The sequence below is a fragment of the Mustelus asterias genome, chromosome 5 (genome assembly GCF_964213995.1).
Source record: "Mustelus asterias chromosome 5, sMusAst1.hap1.1, whole genome shotgun sequence".
NCBI lineage: Eukaryota > Metazoa > Chordata > Chondrichthyes > Carcharhiniformes > Triakidae > Mustelus > Mustelus asterias.
In genome coordinates, this window is record NC_135805.1 from 71,037,772 (window position 1) to 71,053,592 (window position 15,821).

The window sequence follows — 15,821 nt, forward strand, 5'->3', positions numbered from 1 at the left end:
TTCTCTGGGTTTCTTCAATTCCTCCAAATAACACCAAGACACCAGGGGGATTGTTTATACTGTAACATTGCATGAGCTACTGTTCATTTATTTCTAAAACCATAAAGATTTAAAACCTGTCTTATGATCTAATTATCCACTCAGTTTTGTATCAACGAAAAAATACACATTTGGGTGAAAATGATAGATCTAAAGTAAAGTTTATTTATAAGTCACAAGTGAGGTTTACATTATTGCAATGAAGTTACTGTGAAATTCCTCTAGTCGCCACATTCTGGCACGTTCGAGTCAATGCACCCTGACCAGCACGTCTTTCGAACTGTGGGAGGAAACTGGAGCACCCGAAGGAAACCCACGCAGACATGGGAGAACGTGCAAACTCCACACAAACAGTGACCCAACTGGGAATTGAACCTGGGTCCCTGGCGCTGTGAGGCAGCAGTGCCAATCACTGTGCCACCGTGCTGCCCTAAAAATAGAATAGAATACAGGAGATCAAAATTATTCTCCAGCAGTACATAGCCATGGTTAGGTTATACCTAGAGTACTTTGAACCATTCTGGCCGCCACACCTTAGGAAAGATAAATTGGCTTTGGAGAGAGAGCATTGTGGATTTAATAGAATAATAACCTGAAATCTAAGAGTTAAATTACAGGGAACAACTACACAAACTAGGTTTGTTTTCCCTGGAATTAAAAAAGTTAGGGGATGGTTTGCTCAAAGTTTTCAAAGTATTAAGGGGAACAGAAAGGTGAGATAGAATGAAACTATTTCTGCTGGCTGGGGAGTTTAGGATCAGAAAAGTGCTCTGGAGATTAGAGCTGTCCTTTCAGGAGTGAAATTAGAAAATATGTCTATGTGCAAAGGGTGGTAAAAGATTAACATTATCTTTTGCAAACTGCAGTTGACGCTAGGTCAAACAGTAATTTTAAATGGGAGATTAATAGATTTTTTGTTAACCAAAAGTAATAAGGGATATAGGTTAAGGCAAGTATGTGGAGCTCGGTCACAGACAGCCATGGTCTCACTGAATGGTATTATATGCTCAAGTGATGAAATGACCTACTTCAGTTCCTTTGTTCCTATGAGCAGAACCATTTCTCTCCTGCAGAACCACATTTCACATCATTTTAATGCCTGATTGAAAAGCTCCTTGCTAAAAAAACACGCCCCTCTTTTGACTTTCTGTCTCACAGACAATGATCAATAGGTTTTCGGAGCAATGGGCAAATTGTTTCTTACCCAGATAACCTGACTCTGAGAGAGACAACATTGAATTAGAATATTAACAGCTTTTTGTCTTGGTCACCTTTATCACTTTTGTGAGTGAATATTGCTTATAAAAATTTAACATCGATAGTATTTTTTTAAGATCCTTTCTATGAAAAAAGGGTCACAATTCCTGAAATGTGACAGTGATGCAAAGTCCCACTTTAGAATCCGAAAATCTTCCAGAACTACTTTCAATGTTTGTAATGGTAGTAACAAGTGAATGCTGTTGCCTACCATCTTAGGAGGTAAAAGAAAATTCTCAAATGGCATGAAGTTTTACACAAATACTCACATGTGCATGTAATGACCTACTGCTCAATTCAGTATGATGTGGAGATGCCGGCGTTGGACTGGGGTAAGCACAGTAAGAAGTCTCACAACACCAGCTTAAAGTCCAACAGGTTTATTTGGTAGCACAAGTTTTCGGAGTGTCACTCCTTCTTCAGGTGAGTGAGGAGCTGGGTTCACAAACTGGGCATATACAGATACAAACTCAATTTACAAGATAATGGTTGGAATGCGAGTCTTAACAGGTAATCAGGTCTTTACAGGTGCAGACAATGCGAGTGGAGAGAGGGTTAAGCACAGGTTAAAGAGGTGTAAACTGTCTCAAGCCAGGACAGTTAGTGAGATTTTGCAAGCCCAGGCAAGTCGTGGGGGTTACAGATAGTGTGACATGAACCCAAGATCCCGGTTGAGGCCGTCCCCATGTGTGCGGAACTTGGCTATCAGTTTCTGCTCAGTGATTCTGCGTTGTCGTGTGTCGTGAAGGCCGCCTTGGAGAATGCTTACCCGAAGATCAGAGGCTGAATGCCCGTGACTGCTGAAGTGTTCCCCAACAGGAAGGGAACACTTCTGTCTGGTGATTGTCAAGTGGTGTCCTTTCATCCGTTGTCGTAGCATCTGTATGGTCTCGCCAATGTACCATGCCTCGGGACATCCTTTCCTGCAGCGTATCAGATAGACAACGTTGGCCGAATCGCATGAGTATGTACTGTGTACCTGGTGGATGGTGTTCTCACGTGAGATGTTGGCATCCTTGTTGATGATCCGGCACGTCTTGCAGAGATTGCTGTGGCAGGGTTGTGTGGTGTCGTGGTCACTGTTCTCCTGAAGGCTGGGTAGTTTGCTGCGGACAATGGTCTGTTTGAGGTTGCGTGGTTTTTTGAAGGCAAGTAGTGGGGGTGTGGGGATGGCCTTGGCGAGATGTTCGTCTTCATCAATGACATGTTGAAGGCTCTGAAGAAGATGTCGTAGCTTCTCCGCTCCGGGGAAGTACTGGACGACAAAGGGTACTCTGTCCACTGTATCCCGTGTTTGTCTTCTGAGGAGGTTGGTGCGGTTTTTCGCTGTGGCACGTCGGAACTGTCAATCGATGAGTCGAGCGCCATATCCTGTTCTTATGAGGGCATCTTTCAGCATCTATAGGTGTCTGTTGCGATTCTCGTCATCTGAGCAGATCCTGTGTATACAGAGGGCTTGTCCGTAGGGGATGGCTTCTTTAACGTGTTTCGGGTGGAAGCTGGAGAAGTGGAGCATTGTGAGGTTATCCGTGGGCTTGCGGTACAGTGAAGTACTGAGGTGACCGTCCTTGATGGAGAGGCATGTGTCCGAGAATGCAACTGATTCTTGAGGGTAGTCCAAGGTGAGTCTGATGGTGGGATGGAACTTGTTGATGTCATCATGTAGTTGTTTCAGTGATTGTTCACCATGAGTCCAAAGGAAGAAAATGTCATCGATGTATCTCGTGTATAGCATCGGTTGAAGGTCCTGTGTGGTGAAGAGATCTTGTTCGAACCTGTGCATGAAGATGTTGGCATATTGAGGTGCGAATTTGGTCCCCATGGCTGTTCCATGTCTGGATGAAGAACTGGTTGTTGAGAGTGAAGACGCTGTGGTCCAGGATGAAGCGGATAAATTGTAGAATTGCCTCTGGAGATTGGCAATTGTTGGCGTTGAGTACTGAGGCAGTTGCAGCAAGGCCGTCGTCATGGGGGATGCTGGTGTAGAGTGCCAAAACTTCCATTGTGACTAAGAGTGTTCCTGGTTCAACTGCTCCATGCGTGCTGAGTTTCTGTAAGAAGTCTGTACTGTCGCGACAGAAGCTGGGGGTTCTTTGTACGATGGGTTTTAGGATGCCCTCGACATAGCCGGGAGATTCTTACACAGGGTCCCATTGCCTGATACAATGGGACAGCTGGGTATGTTTGCCTTGTGTATCTTCGGGAGGCAGTAGAGATTTCCAATGTGGGGAGTACATGGATGAGAGCACGGGGGGTGCTCTGAAGGTCCGGATCAAAGGTCTTGATCAGTCTGTTGAATTGACGGGTGTGTTCTTTGGTTGGATCTGCGGGTAACTGTCTGTAGTGTTCCTCGTTGTTCAGTTGTTGGTACGCTTCTTTGCAGTAATCCATTCTGTTCAGTATGACAGTGGCCCCTCCTTTGTCTGCTGGTTTGGTGACAATGTTGTGTTGGTCTTGAGAGCGCGGATGGCATTGCGTTGTGCTTGGGTGACGTATGGGGTTGCCTTGTGAGTGCGGCTGATGAATCTGGCATTGACGCACCTCCTGACGAGTTGGGCATACACGTTGAGTCGAGGGCAGCGGCCTTCTGGAGGCGTCCAGTTTGACTCTTTCCTCTTCGGTTGCTGCACCGCAGATCTCACTGTCGGCTGTTCCGGTTAATTGGCTGTCTCATTGGGTTCACTGTTGGCCTCTTGGGGTTTGTGGAAGAACTCCCGAAGCCTCATTCGCCTGATGAATTCCTCTGTGTCCGCTGCAAGACTGATGGGTCCATTTTGGTGGTGGGGCAGATTCAGCGTGAGGTGCAATAGTAGTGTAACTCGGCTCCACATGGTACATGGATACACGGTACTTTTAATATTGTGGTATAATTGTATGATAATCTGTTGTATGTGTCTATCAAGGCAATATGTACCAAAACATCTGAATTATTTAGAATATATACTGCCATCTTTATCTAATATTATGCATAAAATATTATACATTTTCAGCCGTCCAATCTTCCTGATGGAAACATCAATCAAGGAGAAATCTGTGTGGCACTCAAGTATATTCCAGCTGGGTCAATAGGTAATCTCCCTTTCATTTGTAACACTTGGATCAGTTTTTCCAATCAAACACACTGAACAGGTAGAGTAGGCGCAAAGGACCGAATGGCCTACACCTGCTCCTATTTTCTCTGTTTCTAAATCAGGTGGAAAACTCTCCACCTTGGGGTTTAGAAGATTGGGAGGTGCTCTAACTGAAAATTAAATTTGGTTAAAGAGTTTGACAGGGTAGATCTGAGAAAATGTTTCCCCCGGTTTTGGGAGCCAGGCCTGAGGTGAGAGAAATTTCTTTACTCAGAGGGTTGTGAATCTTTGGAATTGTCCGTCTCTGAATGTCCAGCCACAGAGTAGATTCAAGACAGAGGCTGGTACTAGTACTGAGTACTAAGAGAATGAAGGAAGTTGGTGTCATGTTCTAATGTTAACCAGCTACGTTCTTCTGCTCTTTTTACTCTCTTACTTTCAATTTTCCAAAATTATATGAAAAGGATTGGTTGACCAATGTCAAAACTATTTTGTTTCAGAATAGCTGGGTCTGCAAGAGGAAAAGCAAGGTTTTACCTTGTGTGTAACAAAGTTTATGGCACAATAAAGTGCAATAATTTCTCTCCCTCACTCAAAAATACAATGCTAGTATCTAGCAATACAGTGTAATTATTTTAGCAACACCATAATTGTTCCAGGTTACAAAATGACACTTAACTGTAATCCGCCCTGAAATACTCCTGGTACCAAAATAATGAAATAAAAAGTTAAAAGGACATTTTAGTAGAGGAGCAAAATGATGGGGATAAGTCACTATTCACCTGAGCCTATTCTCGAGAGAAAATAGTATTAAATGTAACCAAGAAAATAAAAAGGTTGCAAATTATGTCTATTATTGCAATTAATTTTGTTCATAATCCAAATAGAATAATTCTTCCCATCTTCTTCTTCTCCCCAACCCCCATATCTGGGTGAATTGTGTTGACGTGACATTTTGTTCTCACTGGAACGACGGAGGTTGAGGGGTGACCTGATAGAAGTCTACAAGATTATGAGGGACATGGACAGAGTGGATAGTCAGAAGCTTTTTCCCAGGGTGGAAGAGTCAATTATTAGGGGGCATAGGTTTAAGGTTCGAGGGACAAGGTTTAAAGGAGATATACGGGACAAGTTTTTTACACAGACGTTGGTGGGTGCATGGAACTCACTACTGGGGGAGGTAGTGGAAGCAGATATGATAGTGACTTTTAAGGGGCATCTGGATAAATACATGAATAGGATGGGAACAGAAGGATATGGTCCCCGGAAGGGTAGGGGGTTTTAGTTCAGTTGGGCAGCATGGTCGGTGCAGGCTTGGAGGGTCGAAGGGCCTGTTCCTGCACTGTAATTTTCTTTTTTCTTTGTTCTTTATTTCTTGAGACCATGTACAGGAGAAAAGCACAAACACATTCATTTAAGTTCTGATGACAGATGTTGTGTATTCAAGATTTCTTGAAACAATCAATGTATAACTGATAATGTGCAATATACTTTAGATGGAGCCATGCCACTCAATGGGGAAGTTCATATCTGGCTGAAAGGAGCAATGCAATTACAGCCACTAAAGCCAGATGGTGTAGACTCTTTTGTGAGATGGTAAGTCCTGTTAGAATCAGAATAGTACAATTTTTTATATACAGTTGTTTATAAATGGTAAATAGAACATGCAATTAATAAATTGAAAAGTCCTTGGTGATGCTTGGAGTGCACTGCCAGTGGAGGTGATGGAAGCAGGCATGTTAGCAACGTTCAAAGTATATATTGATAGACATATGAACGGGAGGTGAACAGAGGGATAGAAATCGCATCTTGACACAGGCTTAGTGGGCCAAAGGGCCTGTTCCTGTGCTATATTGTTCTTCTTATAACAGTACTGAACTCTGCTAAGAACTTTGCTGTAGAGGTTACATGAGGACATTAACTTTCCCATTTAAAAATACACTTTAAAGGCAGAATTGATATTTGCTCTTGGGGTTTTTAAAGATTTTTAGATTGAACTTGTTTGATGCCTCCCTTCAAGAATTGCTGCCTCCTCCTTCATTATCTCTCAGAGAAATTCTGTACATTTTCTGTTGAGATTGAAAGGATTTCTCTGAGTATTCCCTCTGCTATGTGCTGTCCATCCTGCCCCGGTTCCGTTTCTAACTTTTCCTTCTCTTCTTCCTTTCCTCAAAGTTGGATTTATCGACTGCTGCCCATGGTTTTGAAAATCTGGTTCACTGTTCATATGTTTTAGAACATACCTTTAGGTTTAGGAATTAAGGATTTAACTATAGATAAAGGGGGGCAGTTCAGTTTGAGAACAGCCATAGGCTCACTGAGTGGGGACAACCAAAGGAAAATGAATGTTAGTCAGGTCTACATTTAAACAGAGAAAATACTAACTTTATTGTTCACCATGCAGAATGCAGGTAGGAGCTTGGGATCAGTTTGAAAATTGTGAGGGGAAGAGAGGCTGGAAGATTTGCCTAGTGTGCAGCTAATGGAAGAAATCTACCATGGTCCTCACAGATCATTGTTGCAGAAAGTAGGCAGAAGTCAGTCAGCTTGGGACAGGTGAAGAGAAAACACCTGCTAGGCACTGGGAAAAAGCTGTGAGATCATCAGCTATACAGAAGCTGGAGGAACATACAGGGCTATCAGGAGTTTTCTTGATGTTTAAATCCCTAAGATGGCAGTGAAGCCCACGTTTGAATTGAAAAGTCTAGGGTGCTTAAAGAAAACTGGAGGATTATTTAGCCAAAAGCTAATGGAAGGATTCACATAGAATCATAAATAAAATCAGAAAGTCCTGGGAATACTGTTTGACAGCACCTGAGGAGAAAGTAACATTGTTAATGTTTTAAGTCAAATATGACTCTTCAGACCCCATAGAATCTTCAGAGAATAGCTGAAACACTGACGAGAAATCAACATTACCTCCAAATGGCAGTTGCATACTTTTTAGGTGGTCCCTAAAGAAGTGAATGAACCTTTAAGATTTTGTAAGATAATGGAACCCTTAGGGATGGGTTGGTAAGTGGTGGGGAGTAGCAAGTAGAATTGAGTATATAGCATAAGTCTTTATAAACAGTGTTAAAGTAAAGGTACTAACTTTATTTGATTTATTTTTGTGTACAATTACTTAGGTTTTTGTTTCAAAATGTGAAATCTTGTGGAGTAGTTCTGTCAGTTGATAACTGGGTGCTTGGATTTCTTTTACAAATGGTCCCAAACAGGATTGGAATGCATTAATCAACAGCTAAAATGTTAACAATCTCTTCTTAACAGTTCTGACGCTGCAATAATGACTAAGTATGCTTTTAAATCCTATAAGCAGACAAATGCACAAGCTACTTCCTCAGCCAGAGAGTGTTGAATCTGTGGAACTCTTTGCCGCAGAAGGCTGTGGAGGCCAGCTCATTGAGTGTCTTTAAGACAGAGATAGATAGGTTCTTGATTAATAAGGGGACTAGGGGTTACGGGGAAAAGGCAGGAGAATGGGGATGAGAAAAATATCAGCCATGATTGAATGGTGGAGCGGACTCGATGGGCCGAGTGGCCTAATTCTGCTCGAATGTCTTATGGTCTACTGGAAGAGAATGTTTCCAAAGGCTTTATAGAGTTTTAATTATAAACAACGGAAACAGAAAAGCAAAAGCAAATTACTGCAGATGCTGAAAATCTGAAATAAAATCAGAACATGTTAGAAACTCTCAACGGGTCAGACAGCATTTGTGAATAGGGAAAGTTTCAGGACCTTTCATTCAGACCTGAGGCCAGTTCTGGAACATTGACCTGAAACGTTAAGACTGTTTCTCTCTCCACAAATGCTGCCTGACCTGCTGAGGAGTTCCAGAATTTTGTGTTTTCATCCACTCAAATAGTATTTGAAATGGCTTCATCAGGATTTGTAAAACTTTAATTGGCAACAGGAAGTGACATGAGTTAGGCAGTAAATTCAGAAAATGGTATTGGCATTGTAATGATGTAATTTGACACCAATTTTCATTTATTTATGAGCTTCTGCCAGCTTCAATGGAACATCAAACCCGTTGTAAAATCTTTGATGATTGGCTGGGAGGAACTAACATTTCAATTTCTTTCCAATCTTCTTTGGAGCACAAGTATATTGGGGAGATCAGAATTGGTACATCTGGTATTAAACGGAATGATAGAGGGATTATTAGAGAACAGAATGCAAAGAGAAAGGATAAGCAGACATTCTGGATTGCTGTGAGTGTTATACTGAGAGATTTGTGCTGGTATCACTTGATTTCCACGTAGTGTATACAAATAATTAATATTCCTTATGTGTCCATGCTCAGTGTTGTGTAATGTATATGAGGGGATAAAATTTAAAGTAAAAGGTATGCTCTCACTAGTACACATGCTAACAGAGTGAGAGAACAGAAAGTTTCAAAGTACAGGTACAGTCTTTGAATTTTTTCTTTAAAATATAAATGATTCTGGGTTTTGTACACCTTTGAATACCAAAACAATTAAATTATGTCAAATGTGCATTAGACATTGGTTAAGGCACTGTTACAGCATCAAAAACAAAATGCTGGAAAATCTCAGCAAGTCTGACAGCATCTGTGGAAGGAGAACTAACATTTTGAAGAGTCATCCACGGCAGATCAAAGAGGGGGTGGGGATTAGCTGAGGTTTGTTTATTCAAGGAACTGATGGTCCATTAGTTGCTAAAAGCTTTACTGACAGCTCCAGGGCAGATCAAACAGTTCATTGTTGATACAATCAGTTCACATTCCATTAAGCCTGAAGTTCTTCCTCTTTACTTCCCACAGTTTAAAAAAAAAATAGGCTTTCTCTTTGATTTGAAGTGCCCACTTGTGTGATCAGCTGCTGTTTTTATCTGCAGTTTTTTTAAAAGAGGCTTTCTTTCTGATCTGAAGACGTTCCTAGAAAGACCAGGTGCACAGTCTGACAGCTTTCTTTTCATAGTGGGTCTTTTTCCAGCTTTTATTGCCAGAACAGCATGTGTATAATGGAGGTTGTTTTCAAACATAAAACAAGCTGGCACGACTCAGAGATTATCCTCCAAAGGGTCCTCAAATAAATACCTTCGAGCGACTACCATTTATTTCTCTGGATAGACATTATGACCACACCTATGACTGGGGTGGGGAAGGGGGGGCATGGGGTTTGAGTGACCATTATACCTGTGTGGTGTTGGAAGGGGGAGAAGTGAGGTGGTGAAATGACCCAACATTTAATGGTGAGAGTGAGGTTGCTCCTCTGTGGTGAAAGTTCTGGTTGCTCCCCTTGTCTGCGGGGGGGTTGCAATATCTGTGCGGGGTGGGGGGCGCGGGGTGGTGGGGGAGAGGAGGGTCACCTGGCATTGTACTCTGAGATTGGGGTGCCCTTTAAAAAAAGTGCCCTGATCTCTGTATGCTTGAGCTTGCTGGCACGTTTCACGTGGAGGATTGTTTTTGCAGCCAAAGAGTGGTTGTATCCCACCTGCCTAACACTGCCAGCGCCAATGGGAAGTGCACTGCTTTTCCACTGGCGGCAGCACTTTGATTTTTTTGGGAGAGAATCGAAGCCTATATTTGTGAAGAAACGGTAGAAAACTGAGACCATTTTTAGTAGAATAGAGGTTAAGGGGGATTTAATCCGAGACTTCAAAATGAAGATTTCCAGAAGAGTAAATACTGGATGGTGAATCAGTAACGAGGTATCAATTAAGGATTAACACTAAAAGGCGAAGTGAATATTGTGGGAAACAGGTTCAAACAGAGATGACTAAAATGAGTAACTCCTGAAGTAGTGATTAGAACACAATTCAACAGGAAATAGGACATTTTTATATGCAAAGGAAAAATATAAAAGAACAGAATGAAAACGAGATTTGAATAGACTGATGAACCCAGCACTGACATCAAGGTAATGGTGTGAATGGTCTTTATCTGTGCTGTAAATGTTATGATCCTATTTACCTAGTGATTGATAGGTTATTTAATTTTATCTCATGTGACCCTACACTGACATTTACAGGTTGACTATTTGCTTTTAATAATTTCAACAGATCGCATCAGTAGGTTATCTACGTGGAACATTTTTGATGTTAAATGAGAGTTTATCTTTAGATAGCTCTACTGTAACTAGTTTTCATCTCTTCCTGCTTTTACAATGTTGAGAACATCAAAGGTCACGTTCAGAAAAAGTTGATTGAAAGGCAACGAGTTCTGATGGTTATTCAATTCTATTACTGGGTACAAAACTTTCTCAGTAAATTGTGTCAGGACATTTCCTGTTCTTTGGGCACGTTGAAAAATGGTAGTTCTATCTGAGAGTTGATTAGAATTTTCAATTTTTGCCTCTTCTCTCTGCGCTAGAAACCAGAAGTTATTATTTTAATATAAAATTGTTCAATGGACAAGTAGATAAAGAATGATATTACTCTCGTGAATTAGCAGCTTACATAGTGCAGCATGTTTTTTTATGACTGTTCCTTTTTAAATATATTAATGTGATTTTGTTTCACGCCGCGTGAATCTATGGGAAAGATAGGATTTATCAAATACAGAATTTCATGAGCTTCATTTCATGCTTTTAAAATTGGTTGGTTCTTTCATGCATCTGCATTTTATAAGGGAGTTTGCACACATTATACATAAAATTATAACATTTTTGCTTCTTTAACATCAGCTGAATAGTTTGAGGTATTTTTAGAATAAATATGCCAGAATTAGGCGCTCAGCAAAATTCACTGGATGTGTGAAGCACAGCTTGAAAACAAATGTATCATTGCAGAATTTGTTTAACACTAAGTAATATCCAAAGCTTTCACTGTCTTTTTTTATATTGTTTCTCCTCTTCTAGTTATATTTTACCAGACACCAGTAAGAAGAGCAGGCAGAAGACTCGCGTAGTAAAGAAAACTCTTAATCCGATCTATAACCATACAATGGTATATGATGGATTCAAGCTGGATGAAGTAATGGAGGCCTGTGCAGAACTATCCATCTGGGACCATGAAACCTTCACCAATCAATTTCTTGGGGGAGTACGCCTTAATCTCGGCACAGGTATTGTAATTTTCTATCTGTAATTTACTTAAACTAGTTAGTGTTGCTGTGAAAGACAGGAGTTTAATCCTGACATGCAGATGGAATCTTTGGAAATCTAATATATTTAACTGTTCCAAGTCATTTGATCTTGGACAAGCTTAACTTTCTTCTTTGCTGGTGGGTTGTTGACAGAACAAACTGATCATCATTTATTGCTAATTGACAACTTTACCACCGAGGATGCTGTGAAAAGTAGAAGCTGCACAGCTTTCCCCTAAATAAATTTATAAAACATATCAGGATAAAGCAGGGCTGAAAATAGTGAGAGTTGCAGCTTTTGCAAAACAATTATCCTTTGGGAAACTATTTCCTGTTTCATGGTCACATTACAGCATATTTTACTGCTGTTTGCCATAAACTACATTGGGTCCCAATTTCCTAGTCTTGCTACTAATTAATTAATTGAGAAAGTCATCACTGAAACAGATGATGACAAAATTGCATATGCATTCTAATATTTGCCATTTAAATTTTAGAAGGTCCAAGTTAACTATAGTTTTCTAGCTAAACTAAATTGTTCTGTATGACCTTGTGCTCATTAATATGAGGGACAGCAGTCCTGGGGAATGCACTCCAAGGTCAGGCATAGCTTAGACCAGAAAGAGAGTAAATCTTCCTCTTGTCTGCCACATCAATATCTTGCGGCAATTGCAGATCAACCCGACTGCATCAAGGAGACAATTTCCACTCCTCACAGCAGTCTCTGTAGTAAGGCTGCCAATTAGTGATAAATGATGGTCAGTTTGTTCTGTGAACAACCCACCAGCAAAGAACAAAGTTGAGCCTGTACAAAATCATTTCACTTGGGACCTTTACAACAAGCAATGAGGAGATTTTCATCCTTATCACCCTCTGTCGGCTTTAATCCAAGATCCCAATGATGAAAGAAAAGTGTTTTCACCAACTAAACCACAGAGTCTCCTTTTCTTCCTGTCAATATGCTTTGACAGTAACACACTAAATTCAGTTGTCAAGCCTTCTATAACTAATAAAGGTGCAGTTGCTATTTCAGTCTATCTGAAGTTAAAATTAGTTAAAGTTCATATAGGAGGCATTGGTCCCCCTCATTACTATCTCTGATACAAGTATAGCTAATAAAATTACCAGTTTCTTCCATTTAAAAAAAAAGGATTTGTTACTTGAAGGGCAAGAAAGGACATTGTTATTTGCTAGCCTGCTACAGTGGCATTTTCAATGCAAGATCTTTCAGATCAATGGGAGCTACGACTTACCACCACTTGGACAGGCACTGTCCAATCTCGAGAAGTCATACCACTAGGAAGGGAAGGTGGTGGCACGGCAGTATTGTCACTGGGTTTAAAGACCCAGGATAATGTTCTGGGGACCCAGGTTTAAATCCCACTGCGACAGATGGTGAAATTTGAATTCAATAAAAATCTGGGATTAATAAAAAATCTATAGGTGACCATTAAACCATTGTTGATTGTTGTGAAAACCCATCTGGCTCACTAATGTCCTTTGAGGAAGAACATCTGCCATCCTTACCTGGTCTGGCCTACATGTGACTCCGGTCCCTCAGCAATGTGGTTGACTCTTAAATGTCCTCAAAACAAGGACAATTAGAGATGGGCAATAAATGCTGGCCAGCCAGCAATGCCCACATCCCATGAACGAATAAAAAAAAAGCTTTCAGTAGATCAGTTTTATGGTTCCCTTGCATGTTTGGTGTTGATTTCAATGTGAAGTCAAGAGTTATCCTGTCAATCACTATTCAAGATTGTAATGCAGCATTAAATAGAATTTTGTTGACTTCACGACACACAAACTGGCAATAAGGCCCAAATAATCTAAACTGTTTTTTATACTTCACAAGAGCCATCTCGGCACTAATTATATCTTCTTCCCTGCCCTCTATTCACTTTTCTGTCATGTTTGATCCTCTTACACACATCAATACAATCATCTTCAACCATCCCATGTGACAAGATCCACATTCTAAGTACACTCTGTAATAATTCACCTCTTCAAGCAGCATATGGGTGTGAGTCATTTTTATTAAACAATACAATAAGGATTTTGTGCTGAATATGTTAAACTTCCAATTAGTATCCATTTCCTTTAAGATTGTTTCCGATTGATTCTTCTACAGGGAGTAGCTATGGCAGAAGTGTGGATTGGATGGACTCCAATGAAGAGGAAGCTGCTCTCTGGCAGGATATGATGTCCAAACCTAATCAATGGGCGGAAGCAGTACTGCCTCTCAGACCTACTATGACAAAAAGAAAGTGATGAGCTATTTTTCAGTCACAGCTTCCCTTGACTTTGGGTGCTTTAATGACTTGCTAGTGTCAAGATGTCTTTTTTTCATTTAACATTCTTCTTTTCTGAGGGGTGATGGGTTGCAGAGACAGGCCATAGTTTAAAATAATGGAACAAGGTGATAACTAAGTGAACAGAAGCATTTGGAGAATGGTAAAATACTCAGTGACTACAGAAACGGGTATACTTCTGAAGAATGAAGACAGAACAAAGCTAAGCATGGAAGTTGAAGAACTAAAGAAAAAGAATTGGGGAATCTAAAAAGCAAAAAAATGAAAAGCTACTAGGATATGAAGTGTGGGAGGTTGCTATTTTAATGAAAGTCCGTTTTGTACTCATCCCTAATTTGCCAAGAACATGTCTAAAATTTTGAAACCATAACTGCTTCATTTCTAAAGCCTGTCTGTGAATGAAATGTCAAATACAAATGTTGAAAAGGTTGAATAAGCATAAACCATTTATTTCTGGGCTAATTATAATCATGTAAGCATTTTATCAAAGCTTTGCACCTTTTCATATATCAAAATGTTATTATAAATATAGTATTTAAAATTAAACACTGTATGCATCTCTCGTTTTTGATTATGGCAGATGTTTGAATTGGTAACCAATTCAAAATGAGTACAAACGGATATACCTGAGTTCCTTCGATCAAGAGTGACCCATCACTTAAAACAAATCTGAGAGCGCAAGATTAGACCCATAGAATTCCTACAGTGCAGAAAGAGGCCACTCGGCCCATCAAATCTGCACCGACTCTCTGAAAGAGCATTGCACCTCCGCCCTCCCCTCTGCCCTATCATGTAACCCTGGACATTTACCATGATTAATCCACCTAATTTACACATGAAAAGATTAAAATAAATTGAATCTTAAAGTGACTGAAGTAAAAGCAGTTTTAAATTTTATGTCCTGTAAGGTTTAGGTCATGCTGAATGAACCTGATTGATTGAAATTTTTGAATAGGTGAATCAAGTAATGGACAAGGCAACGCATATTGAAGTTATTTATAAAGTATTAACATCCCAATTGATATTAACATTGGAAAGTCGGTTCCCAGAGTGAAACTTTTCTCGGTAGATCCTAACTTTGTTTTTTGTAGGAACAGTGAAGACCAGTTACTGAGCACAATCACTAGAGTGCTCCAGTGCACTCTTAACACAAACAATAAAACAGTTATTAAACAAGAAAAATGAAATGTAACAGACTAGACAAAAAGGTTGGAAAGATTTCAGTACAAATACCAAAAAATGATTTAAACTCACCATTCTTTTTATCCCATCCACGCTTACAAACACAAAACCCCAGTGAAGATTTACCACTATCTCAACACCAAGCCTTGGGCCGACTCAGTTTCCAATTGTTTTCTTCCAGTGGACTTCTGAGCATTCGCTTTTGCTTTGCTTTAAACTGTATTTCTCCCTGAGACACCCAAACTGCAAATGAGACTCACTATTACTACTGCTTCAGGGCAGACACATGAGTTGCCCACTCAGTTCTCCAGCAGTCCTGCAGGATTTCTTACGCGAGAAATCAGACCTTCTACCTTCACTTTCTGGTGTACACAGAAGAGACTGCTCTTGTATGTTTCTCTCTCTGTCTCTGGATCCCTGTCGCTAGGCAACAGCATAGTTTTTTTTATACTTCTTGACCACACTAAACTACTCACACCTTGGTAACACATCTCTTTATTTCAAGAGTTGTAAAACTTCGTTGAAAACACTTGTATGCAAACAGGGCCCCAGACTCACCGGCATCCAAATCATAAAAACCTCTAAATAAAACTAAAACCAGGTTTCACCTTTCTTAACAGACAAAATAGAAATTAAACTTTAAACGATATATTGGGCAGTATTTTACTGGCTTGCCCTACCCATTCATGGGCACAGTGAGCCAGTAAAATCGCACGAGAGCTGTGAAATCAGGATCACACCGTACGCTTGTGATTTTACAAGAGTAGGATTTCCACTGCAGAAATGGAGAGAGACTGAATAATTCAGTTAAATATATTGTAATGTTTATTTGCATGATTTTAGTGAGCCCGGCGCTCAATCGTCCGGGCTCAATTGCCTTTATGGCCTCAGCGGAAGAGGTTCTATCT

At 40.4% G+C, this 15,821-nt stretch overlaps 1 protein-coding gene across 1 annotated transcript in view; it reads left to right on the top strand.

Annotated features, from left to right (window-relative positions):
* LOC144493600 (synaptotagmin-like protein 2) overlaps positions 1-14,293 on the top strand; it is a 201,652-nt gene extending 187,359 nt beyond the window's left edge. Inside the window, exons 12-15 of the mRNA XM_078212746.1 lie at positions 4,287-4,365; positions 5,864-5,963; positions 11,193-11,398; positions 13,551-14,293. Coding sequence (XP_078068872.1) covers positions 4,287-4,365; positions 5,864-5,963; positions 11,193-11,398; positions 13,551-13,690 — 525 coding nt within the window. The 3' untranslated portion in view covers positions 13,691-14,293. The remainder of the gene's footprint in view (positions 1-4,286; positions 4,366-5,863; positions 5,964-11,192; positions 11,399-13,550) is intronic.
* Positions 14,294-15,821: the final 1,528 nt, after the last annotated feature.